The sequence below is a fragment of the Oreochromis aureus genome, linkage group 6, assembly GCF_013358895.1.
Source record: "Oreochromis aureus strain Israel breed Guangdong linkage group 6, ZZ_aureus, whole genome shotgun sequence".
NCBI lineage: Eukaryota > Metazoa > Chordata > Actinopteri > Cichliformes > Cichlidae > Oreochromis > Oreochromis aureus.
In genome coordinates, this window is record NC_052947.1 from 17,422,489 (window position 1) to 17,433,928 (window position 11,440).

General features: G+C 41.2%; 1 protein-coding gene and 1 long non-coding RNA gene across 6 annotated transcripts in view; one reads left to right on the forward strand and one right to left on the reverse strand.

The window, feature by feature from the left end:
- Positions 1-8,076, forward strand: part of gab1 (GRB2-associated binding protein 1) — a 52,435-nt gene extending 44,359 nt beyond the window's left edge. For 3 of the 5 annotated variants that reach the window (XM_031752332.2, XM_031752333.2, XM_039612914.1), the window contains 5 exons: positions 2,108-2,191; positions 3,561-3,654; positions 4,190-4,316; positions 5,986-6,114; positions 6,210-8,076. In XM_031752332.2, the coding sequence (XP_031608192.1) occupies positions 2,108-2,191; positions 3,561-3,654; positions 4,190-4,316; positions 5,986-6,114; positions 6,210-6,368 (593 nt within the window). In that variant the 3' untranslated portion in view covers positions 6,369-8,076. Of the gene's footprint in view, positions 1-2,107; positions 2,192-3,560; positions 3,655-4,189; positions 4,317-5,180; positions 5,257-5,985; positions 6,115-6,209 lie in introns of those variants that run through there. The other 2 variants (XM_039612913.1, XM_031752334.2) reach the window with 2 other exon arrangements.
- LOC120440440 lies at positions 7,879-10,953 on the reverse strand. Its single transcript, XR_005613251.1, has 2 exons — positions 10,689-10,953; positions 7,879-8,774 (listed from the first exon to the last, which is right to left on the reverse strand). It is a non-coding gene; the product is annotated as an uncharacterized LOC120440440 (long non-coding RNA).
- Between the last annotated feature and the right edge of the window lie 487 nt (positions 10,954-11,440).

Below are 11,440 nucleotides of genomic sequence, written 5' to 3' on the forward strand. Positions count from 1 at the left end.
TCCAAGTTTGGCTTTGCTCATTGCTGAACTGCTATGTCTAAATAAAAAAATCAAATCAAGTGGCTGCTTTTCAAGCAACCGCTTTGAAGTGATTATTATTTCTCTCACACACACAAAAAAAAAGTCCTAATCCTCACTGCTAATAAAACTTGGTTTTACACTTGTGAATATCTTTGGCAGCAGACGAATAAAAATGCTAATTGTAAATGTTTGTAGTCAAGTTTGAGTTTTGTATTCTTGTTTAAGCCCAAATCTTTTTGCTTTTTTATGTTTTCTATGTTTTTTTTTTAAATATTGTTTTATCTCATACACTTTTTTTGAGCTAATATTAAAAATTCTCATTAAAATACATTTATCCAGTGTTCAATCCCACTGCTCCTGGCATAAATTTACTCTACTTGGATCACAGGTTTTAGATATTTGGATCTGCGCGCAGCTGCTTTTTGTGTTAGAAAATGCCACATAGACATGAATAAGAATATAAACTCTTATCTTTTACTGATATCCTTAAATGGTATTATATTAATGTTAGTGATGTTGCTTTTTAGGAGCATCATTATGTGCTGATTGTCTTTTGGACCTTAGCTTTTTAAAGTAGAGACCATTGGTGTATTCATTGTTATGCATGGGTAGGATGTCGCATCACCTTTAAGATAAGATAAGATAAGATGGCCTTTATTAGTCCCACAGGTGGGAAATTTGTTTTGTTACAGCAAAAGTGCAAAGTTATGTAGCAGAAATTAGAAAACACTGGAATGCAATAAAATACAATAAAATAAAATAAAATAATATATACAATAGAATAAAATAGAAATACAAATACTATATACAACTGAGTAGGAAAATACAAAACACAACTTCGTCAGAAGAAGAATTGCACGATAGCAGTCTTATTGCACATGTGTGGGTTTGTGTGTTTGATCAGCTGCAAAAGTCTTTGTTGTGGAGTCTGACAGCAGTGGGGAGGAAAGACCTGCGAAATCTCTCCGTCCCACACCGTGGGTGCCGCAGTCTCCCACTGAAGGAGCTGCTCAGTGCCGTCACAGTCTCATGCATGGGGTGGGAGATGTTGTCCATCAGGGATGACAGCTTAGCCACCATTCTCCTGTCACTCACCACCTCCACTGGGTCCAGAGGGCATCCTAGAACAGAGCTGGCCCTTCGGATCAGCCTGTTCAGTCTCTTCCTGTCCCCAGCAGAGATGCTGCCCACCCAGCAGACCACACCATAAAAGATGGCTGAGGCCACCACAGAGTCATAGAAGGTCTTCAGGAGAGGGCCCTCCACTCCAAACGACCTGAGTCTCCGCAGCAGGTACAGCCTGCTCTGCCCTTTCCTGTAGAGGGCGTCTGAGTTATGAGTCCAGTCCAGTTTGTTGTTCAGATGAACACCAAGGTACCTGTAGCTGTCCACAGCCTTTAAACAGCCCTGTGATGTTTTTCATTTCTATATTTAAAATGAGCCATCCACTTCTTCCATTTTCTAGACTAATCTGAATCTCTGCAACCTCTTTTCATCTTCGTGCACTTTCCTCTCTGCTTTGGATGTCTGAGCCGTATGTTGCAAACACTTTGACAAGTGTATTCAAAGCAAACGGCATCTTATTTCCGCTATATGTGGATCCATTAAAATGAATTATCTTCGTCTGCAATCGCAGCGCATTTCTGACAGCACCGCAGAAAAATGTTGTGATCAGTGTGCAAAAGGAGCAGTGCGTGTCATCCTCAAGTTGCTCTGTTCTGCAGATTGGTCCGAGCTCTCGTCAACATGACATGATTTCTCAGTGTTCTCTCAGTGCTTATACACAGCTCGTCGTGCATGCACAGCTGTGATGTCAGTCTTTGTGTGGGAAGCCGTGGTGCATGGAGTGAGGTGCATGTTGGGCAGTATGGGTCTGCTGTTGTCATGACAATCATCCTCTTGAAGTGTGCTGTGCAAAAAAAAAAAAAAAAGGTAAATTGGTGTACGTGAGGTTGCAGTTTTGCTCTTCTTCATCAAAGTCTCGTCTCTTTCGCTTTGCATGGCAGAGCAGTTGTTACAGTAGGGCTGAACTGTTGTGATCTCCAAAAAGATGTTGTAATCAGCAAAGTCTTCTTTCACCAATCAGGTCACAGTCCTAAAATAATAAGAGCGGGTTTAGAGCGAACAGACTCTCAAACCGTAGGTGAATTCCCAAGTCGACGACGCAAGGGTAGGTACACCACACTGAACTGCCGTGCATCTGAATACTTTTCATTCTGTGACCTTTTCAATCTCTACTTCATCTTGATTCTCTGCATGCTGTAAGTAAATGTACAGTGGGGATTTTTAAATTTTTGTTCTTCAGGGATGTGTGTGTGTGTGTGTGTGTGTGTGTGTGTGTGTGTGTGTGTGTGTGTGTGTGTGTGTGTGTGTGTGTTCTAAAAATATGAAGTGTATGAAGTGTCAGAGGTGTTGCATTAATCCAGTCTAATCATTTTAAATCCCAGCAGGGGATGGATGAGTGTGTGCCTCACGCATGGTGGATTGCACTTGTTACATCTTCGAAGCTCATTAAGAGTCATAACACGCCTTTCAAAATAAACCATTTCTACCAACTTAACCTAAATATTTCCTCACTTTCACTGTGATTTTGTTCTTCCGTGGAGCCAAATGACTCACTAACGTTTCTCTTCTCAAACATTTGTGTCTGTGTTTTTGTTTGCAGTTCAACACATTTTACTTTCATAACACATTGGGATGTAACAGCCAGAACACACTTATTGTCAGTGAAGCATTCACACAGGGCTTTGGAAAAGAGTAGACTTCTCTTCAGGAGGAAATTGAACAACGATATTATCTAATAAAAGAGATATCGCTTGCTTCCGTACATACAGGCGATGTTTGGGGAAAATCCCAAAGCTCTTGACCATCTGCAGTGAAGTGATCGTGCAACTCTTTTGTACTGTGCAGGGCATTATGCACAGGTTTAGTGCACGTGTAACTTCGACTCTTCTTGCCTCCTATAAGATAACACTTCTGTCCTGAAGTGTTATCTTATAGGAGGACAGTACCTTACCCTTAGGGCATGAGGGGACTGATACAATCACCAAGTAATTCTGAGTCCATTTCAATGTCTATGGGAGGCTCAGGCTGGCTTCTTAAACAGCACTCCCCGTAAACCCCATCAAGACACCAAATGAGAAAAAATGACTTCCAGAAACTCTGAGAACCAGTGCCATAGTGCAAGGTTGCCCACTATCTTAATAAGACGCTTTATATAAGTTTTTTCTTAAGTTTCTCACCCACTGCATATACTGCCACTGCCTGCTTAAAGCATTTAGTCCAGTCCCTTTAACAGAAGCTTTGGGAAATCATCCATCCCTGGCTGACATCTAAACAGAGTTGCACATTGGGCACTAGTTGTAATCTTGGTTTGATTAGATTTGAATATGGTTTTGTCATTTAAAAGTCCGGTTTAATACACACACAGATCTCCAAAATATAAACATTTGTGCTGCTCTTGACCTCTGTCAGTCTTTATGTACAGTTTAAGGATGCTTCTCAAGCAGTGACTGACTGCTGTGTGTTCCTTCCTGCAGTAAAACCTGCTCCACTAGAGATCAAACCAGTGCCAGAATGGGATGAGCCAAGCACGCCTGTTCGCTCACCTGTGACACGGTCGTTCGCTCGAGAGTAAGTACCTAAGACGTTCCTCAGCTTCTCTATAGTTCAGTGTTTGGCTAACAAATAAGGGCATGTTCACACAGCTCTTTGCAGCAAGATCATTGTCCCAGAAGACACAACGTGCCTCGCTCCCTGTTAAGAACCTTACAAATACTGCATGTGTATAGCAGCTAATGTTATGTCTTCATTGTCCTGTTTTTTTATTCTCACTGCCACAACATGCAGTGAAAGTTTATTTTTCTTTTGGTGTGAACGTGCCCTTTTGTAGTAGATCCAATTAACTAAAGATGTAGGCACTAATACTTCATGCTTTACTGTAGTCACTCTGTGACCAAAGTAGCACTGCTCATAAAACAGGATTCTGTATTATACTGAAGGAAGTTTGTTGGCTTATCTGAGACGAGGTTTATTTGTGTGCTTTTGTGCTGTAGGGACTCTTCTGGCTGCAGTGGGTTTGGGCTGTTATGTCTGTATTATATTTTGTGCTCACCAGAGACTGTAATTTCTGGGAAGTCAGTGTGTAAACATTGTGAATGCTGCTTAGTCCTTCTAGGTTTCCAATGCCAACGAGACCCCCGTCAGTGCATAGCACGGCCTCCAGCACTGACTCCGAGGACTCTACTGAACCGAATTACGTAGCCATGAACCCTAATATGTCCACAGATGAAGCAGTATGTAACACACAACTATACTCTGATACAGAGATTACTTTTCTCTTTTCTTTTTCTATTCACAGATAATCAAAGCTAATGGAAAAATCTGATAAATGTGTGATTTTTTTTTTTTTTAAATATTTTTATTTTTATTTTTGTGGTGTCTGCAATCAGTTTCATCTCGTTTAAATTAAATCTGCAAACACACAAATAAACACAGCAGAAGCTTTAGTTTGAGGCAGACAGTTTGGAGGATCATACACCATGCAACTTGCAATTTTGAGCTGTAATTGCTTACTGAAACTATTAAGAAATCCCATTTCCAGTGCTCTTCTCCCTAAGCCACACATTAGTGCGGACAAATTACTGGCTGCTGCAGATGGACTCCTCGCCACTTCAACCTGTTTCTTTGCAGTTCTGCTTTCGCCCCGCTGCTCTGCTTTCTTTATGCTCCTTCTTTCTCTTCATTTACTTTTCAGGTGTTGTCTTAAATCGGAATATTGGCTATTAAGAAATAAAGTTAATGTGTCTCATTTTAAATTGACTGCTCTTTCTGAAGGATAATGCTATTATATGAGCTGACTTTTCTACCTACGGGGATACTTTCTCTTACACTTTGGGTAATCGATTCACAGTTTTCCTTTTTTTTCCCGTTTCTTTTTTTTGCTGTTAATTTTTTTTACTTTCTTCCAACGTTTGCTTTACTATCGTCTGCTGACCTCCTGAACTTTTATCAGTCTTGTTAATTTCTTGCTTTCTCCCTAGTTTCTCATTTCTCTACCATCGTCATCCTTATTCCTGCATTTTGTTCTTAACCACCTGCTGTTTTCTCCTCCTTTTTTCTTTCATCCTTTGCAACTCCTTTCTTCTTACTCTGTGTAGAGAGGAGTCATTCTACTGCACAGTCCCCATCACCCCTGTAAAGAGGGAGGTGGAGGAACTTGACACCATAGAGGAGGTGAGCAGGGTTGCCAGGTTAGACGTGCATAGCCCGCCCTGTCAGTTTTGGGTGCTATTGTGAGATGAGAAAGTACGAAGACTTTGCTGTGCAAAAACCACCTACAAGCCGTGGCTTGAATATAAAGGTTGCAGTGAATTTTCAGACGTTATGTACCATCACTTTCCTTACAATTAGAATTTCTTAGTTTTGTGTCACCATCCTAATTCAAATTAATCTCTCCATCGTACCTGTATTTCACAATTAACGCTAATTACAGGCCCAAGTTGTTGTCACAATGCCTAAAGTAGAAATTTTCTTTGTTTTAAAAATTTGAAACCATCGTCAGTAACGGGACAAATTACGTGAAAAGATGGTCACTGATTGAATATGTTCATTCCTCTACAAGTGCAGTCTTTTTAAAATAATACATATATTTTGGGGGGCTTTTTTTGCCTCGATTTTGACAGCCTCGCAGCAAAGAGTAAATAGTAAATTGAAGGAGCAAGGCCTCACCCAGTGAGGTAAACTGGTGCCCAACAGTTGTACTTTTGATGACGAGTTTTTGTAACCCTATGTGCAAAAACACCCTCTAAAGATGGATTAGGGCTCTCAGACCTGAACCTATTTGCATGAATATTTTAGACATTGTGACAACACATTGGTGCATTTGAATATGAGCTGTGTTTCTCTGTGACTCTATCAATTTAAAAAAAAAATAAAAAAAATGTCCTTTTCTGACTTACGCAGATCACGAAGCTTGCTCCGCCCATGAATGCTGATGGTGGGAGTAGCCCTGTGGTAAAACCGAAGGGAGACAAACAGGTAGAATACCTGGACTTGGATCTCGATTCCGGCAAGTCTACCCCACCTAGGAAGGTAGGAACTTACCAGCACCCATACTCCAAACCACACGTTTTAAATCAGAGGAAATGTATGGCCAAACTTTTAAGACTGACCTCATCTCTCCTCAGATGAAAAGCAACGGAACTGGCATCACAGCATCAGACGAGCGTGTCGACTATGTAGTTGTGGACCAGCAACGAACACAGGCCCTTAAGAGCACCCGGGAAGCCTGGAGCGATGGCCGCCAATTGACAGAGACAGATACCCCCTCTAAAGGACCCAAGTGACCCTGTTGTCCCAACAATACAACCCCACCACCCAACCCACTCTAAACTACCAAAACGCCACAGCTTCCACACTAATGCTGGTTCTGGTTTTCCTTTTGGGACGATGCAGCTGTCCCGTTCCAACCTAACAAGATCCCTAGTGTGTAAGAGCCAGTGGAGCGTCATAGCCACTCAACGTTGTTTAGTTTACACTGCTGTCGGGCTTAAAGGAACGCTGTGTGTACAGCTGTAGAAAGGGGCGTGGTCCAGGAATAAGCTGTATGCAGTTTGAGAGCATGTGGAAAGACTGGACTTGTTTGCAGGATTTGACCTGAGCAGACTCACCAACTCTGAACATTCACTGCCTTCTTTACGGATTAGTTATGTCGTTGTTCACCTTTCAGCGGCCTGTGGGCTGATCCAGAGTTAACATTTCCTAAAAATTGTAATGCTGTTTGATGTCGTTTTGGAGTGCAAGTGAAAACACTTTATAACATGATCACAGCTCTGTCAGCGCAACACTAAAAGTTAGCATAGCATGTTAACGGTGTTGTGTTTTTGTTTTGTATTTTTGTTTTCCTGCTGTTTAAGCAGGGTGAAGTTACCATGGACACTGTTAGCAGCTCAGGAAACTGACCCCGAACTGTGTCTAAGGCGAACTTCAAACCGGAAAGCCAGTACGACAAAATTTCAGAGAAGCATTACTTTAGATTTTTCTTCCACTTGCTTAGGCACCTGTACTAAAATTCAAGCTTCGGATTCACTTGAGGTTTTTAATCCACTGAACATGATTCGATTTCCATTTATTCAGTAAGTGAAGATGCTTCGATCTGTTGTAATGGAAGTGCAAAGACTGTACAATAGTGTTATGTATATAAACAGGAAAAGTGTCCTTTATTTGTATGGAATATCCAGCATGTTTGACTCTAAGGTATATGGATTCTGCAGGGTAGAATCCCGTACCTGACTCGATGGTATCAGCACTTGTGATAAATGAATGAATTACTGTGAGTTTTTAAAAGAACGTGACAGGTTTTCTCTAAGTTATGCAAAGGTATCAAAACGAGAGAGAGAGAAAGAGAGAGAGAAAAATCAGGTACTCTTTATGAATGCATATTAATGCAACTTTCCATTTCTAATTTATTTCTCGAGTTATTGTATCAGGTGGATGTCTTGTCCATTTTTTTTCCTTTTTTTAGCTCAGTATTGATTGATATGGAGGAACATTTGCTAAAGTCTGCTAAAATGCTTAGTTTGACAAGCGGTCAATTAGTTTCACAGGTTCATTTCTCCTTTCTCTTCCTCATTTCTCTCTCCACTTAGGTTTAATTTATTTTAAATTGAACTGGCATACAGTTTTGGGAAATTGACTGCCTCGTGCAGTCAACTTGATGCATATTTTAGAGACGGAAAGTCTTCGCCTGCATACATCCCTGCTTTACTTGACTGTCGGCTCTCCCGCAGAAATCCCAAGCATGTGCTGCCACGTGATTTTAAAAAAACAAAGAAACAACTCATAGCTGTACATATTTTGCCATCAATTAGATTTAACATGTATCGTTTGAAAGATGTGCCTACTAAGTCATCTTCCTTCTACTTCACTCTTTCCTTTATTGCAGTCTCTTTGTGAAATGGACTGCAAAGCTGATGATGCTTTATCTTTTTTAATGAATCTCAAGAGAAATGTACATTTTAAAAGTGGACTAAATAAAATCCAGCCTCAAACCCATCTACAAGTGACCCGCTTGTTTTCTGGGGTTTCGCTTCCTGTTGTGAATGTTTTATGTTCTTTGCACTTCTTTCTGTAATTTTTCCAATCATAGAGCAATTAAAGAAATCATTTCTCTTACACTTAACCTGTGACCTGCATATATTCTCTCCAGATATGCCCTCCAAGTATGTTTAATCATCAGGATTTTTGATAAGGAAACTGCACCACTCTTCACCACTGTTTTTCTAGTGTGGCAGTCGTCAGTCATCTGAAACCGACACATCTCAAAACTGTCAAAACATTTTCTATCCAGTTGTGACAGCTGAAGATTTTTGAGCCACTTTGAAACATAAGTAAAGCGTACATGGCAGCTGGGAAACATTTGGACTAATAAAAATTACATTCAAAGCAGAGCACCAGAACTTCCTGAATTCTTTGTGGCATAAATCCAACAAAGTACTAGAAACATTCCTCAGTGATTTTTGTCCATATTGAAATGACATCATCACACAGTTGTTGCACATCCACGATGTCAATCTCCAGTTCCACCACATCCCAAAGGTGGTCTATTGGATTGACATCTGGACACTGGAGCCCGTTTGAGTACAGACAGCTCGCTGTCGTCTTCAGGAACCAGTTGTGACGCTTCTTGTGATCAACGAGGCGTTTCCGAGAACTGCAGCTCACTGGATATTTTCTCCTTTTCGGACCGTTCTCTGTAAACCCAAAAAATGGTTGTGTGGGAAAATCTGTCTAACACCAAAACCAGTGGCATACTTAAATGACCTTTCTCATGATATAAACTATATATAGATATAATAATTGTATGACAGAGTCAAGTTTCATATCACTTGTGCATCTTTGATTTGTGGACTGCTAAAACATTTAAACCACAACTGAGAAACTTGGTGACTTAGTAACTGAGAGATTCTGTTTATTCATTGCAAACCTTGGTTTAAAACTCATAAAGATGTCTAACTAAGACAGGGAACCGGCATCCTAATTGTAATCCAGGTTTTATAATCTGCTTTAAAGGATAATTAAGTCCATTTGCACTCTCGTTCTTACTATTCTCACTTTTCACTGCAGTGTTTTTAAGCCACAGAGCTTTATTCACAGTATTATAAGATATAGCCTCAAATCAAGTTCTTACACAAGCTCCTACAAAGGGAGCGGGATGTAATTAAAAGCAAGAGTCACCGCTAAACCAAAATTTAATGAATACCCCTGTTTTTATTTTCTGTGCTGACCACTAGATGGTGCTATTGCTTGAAAGACTACATGGTGGCTCTTCTTTGCCTTCATGCTTTCCCTCAGTCCACACCCCTCCAGTGCAGTCTCTTCCCCTGATCTCCTCCTGTTTGAGGCTCTGCAGTGCCGTGGCAGCCAAAATTACATAAACAGTTGCTTCACCGTGAGCTTCACAGGCTGTGCTGCTGCTCCTCTGTGCTCCTACAGAGGCCCCCAACAGCCCCCATGTAATAACAATGATATCATTTTAAATATAAACTACAGAGCAAATTCACTGTTGTTTACCCAACATGTTCTGCCTACTGAGGTGCATCTTTAGCAGGATTTCAAAAACATAAAAATAAACCTTTTACCTTGTCATTTATTGTACTAACCAAGGTTTGAAGCACTACATTTCTGCTAAACTGTGTGCAGCAGCTACACTCCTTCAAATGAATAAAAAGAGGGGCGATTAGGCTTTGAAATGTAGGCTCTCATAAAAGGTCCAGAGACGATCACAGATTCCTGTTGATTTCAGGTATTGTTCCCTCCTTTTTCTTTTATTTGTGGAATAAATGTGGGTAAGCAACAGCGTCTTGAATTAAGGCAGTTTGCTAAATCAACAAGAGCGATGTGATCATAAATTACAAAAAAAGCAAACAGCTCGTTTGCATCAGAGCAGGTGTGCGTGAGCGTCCATGCATTTGGAGTTTAAAGTGTTATCCGTGCCAGATCAGCCCCATGTTAGCTTTGATACTGATGTATGTACCTGTTTTCTCTCTCTGCTTAATAAGACATGTACCAGCTCTGACAACTGCTTCTGTTGGCTAATTATTTAGATTTATAGATTCAGTGCAGGGCTCCAGTTTATTAAAATCCAGCATATGGGCTGATTGGCATCACGGTCACGCCTAATCCCATAAATCTGTAGTAGACATTGTGAAATATAATTCATCATATAGAAATCTGTCCTTCATGATCCATTTTAATCACTGTGCAAATAACCCAATTAAAGCAAATGTCACTGTCACGTTGGCATATATTATAAGTGTTTGCAAGACACACAGCAGATTGTCTAATGTTGCCATCAGGTAGCGTCACACACTGTGGATTTTTTTTTTTTCTTCCCCTCCTGAATTTCCACGTCACGCCGTCAGATGTGGCTCGTGGGATGACGGGTTACCGTATAACATTTGACAGGTTTCTGGCTCATTTTCTCTTTAATGATTGCTACTTTTTCAGTGTTCATGTGAGTGGCTGGCTCGCATGCTTGATGAGTGAGAACTAGATTACCGATAATGTCATCATCTAGGCTCAAGTTTATTTTCACCTTATGCTCGGCCGCAGGGACCTGAGAAAACACCACACCCTCCAAGATTCCCCACAAGCACACAACTTACCGATTTAAAAGCTGTAATTTGCTGCTTTGTCACTTCTTCTCCTTCTGAACCAACCATTGCAAACGTGCAGGTAATAAAGCTGCTCTCCCGGTCTGTGGTAATGACTGAAATCCCAGGCAGCAAAGTGGCACGTCTAAACCCAAAAGCCATATCAGCCTTTTTCCCCCCTTTTTTTTCTTAAACTTAGATCTCGTTAAACAAACACAGGAGTGATTGAATCTGAGAGCGCATCGAGGATTTTTATCCTTCATCCAGCTAAAAGCTTCAAGCTGTTTCGCTGTGAGAAAAGCATCTTAATCACTTTGTGTGGGTGATAGTGACGGAATGTTTAACATTAAAATACAACTTGAGCCCGAGCGTTTGTTTGCACGTACGCCTCTACCTACACCGCTGTGGCTTTGTGATAGTGCAGCCTGGGGAGCCTCTATGCAGCATCTTTGGCTCTCTGTGTGAGTAATGGGGCAAGGAGAGAGTCTCTGGCTTCTTAACAGGGCCCAAAGAATAATTATGAGGCGAGCTGAGAGGCTGCTCCCAGGCAGCGGGGAGCCCTGTGAGCTTTATTGGGTCGGGCCTGTTGACTTGGACCTCTGCCTGAACTGATGTGAGCGGTCTCTGAGGTGGCCTGAGGTGCCGCCTCGTGGGGCTTGTTACAGAGGTACGCAGGGACAGCTGCGGCGTGTTTTTGGTCTAAACGTGGGCGAGAGCGATGACAGAGTAAAACGATCATTTCCAGACCAATCCGGGGAATTGTG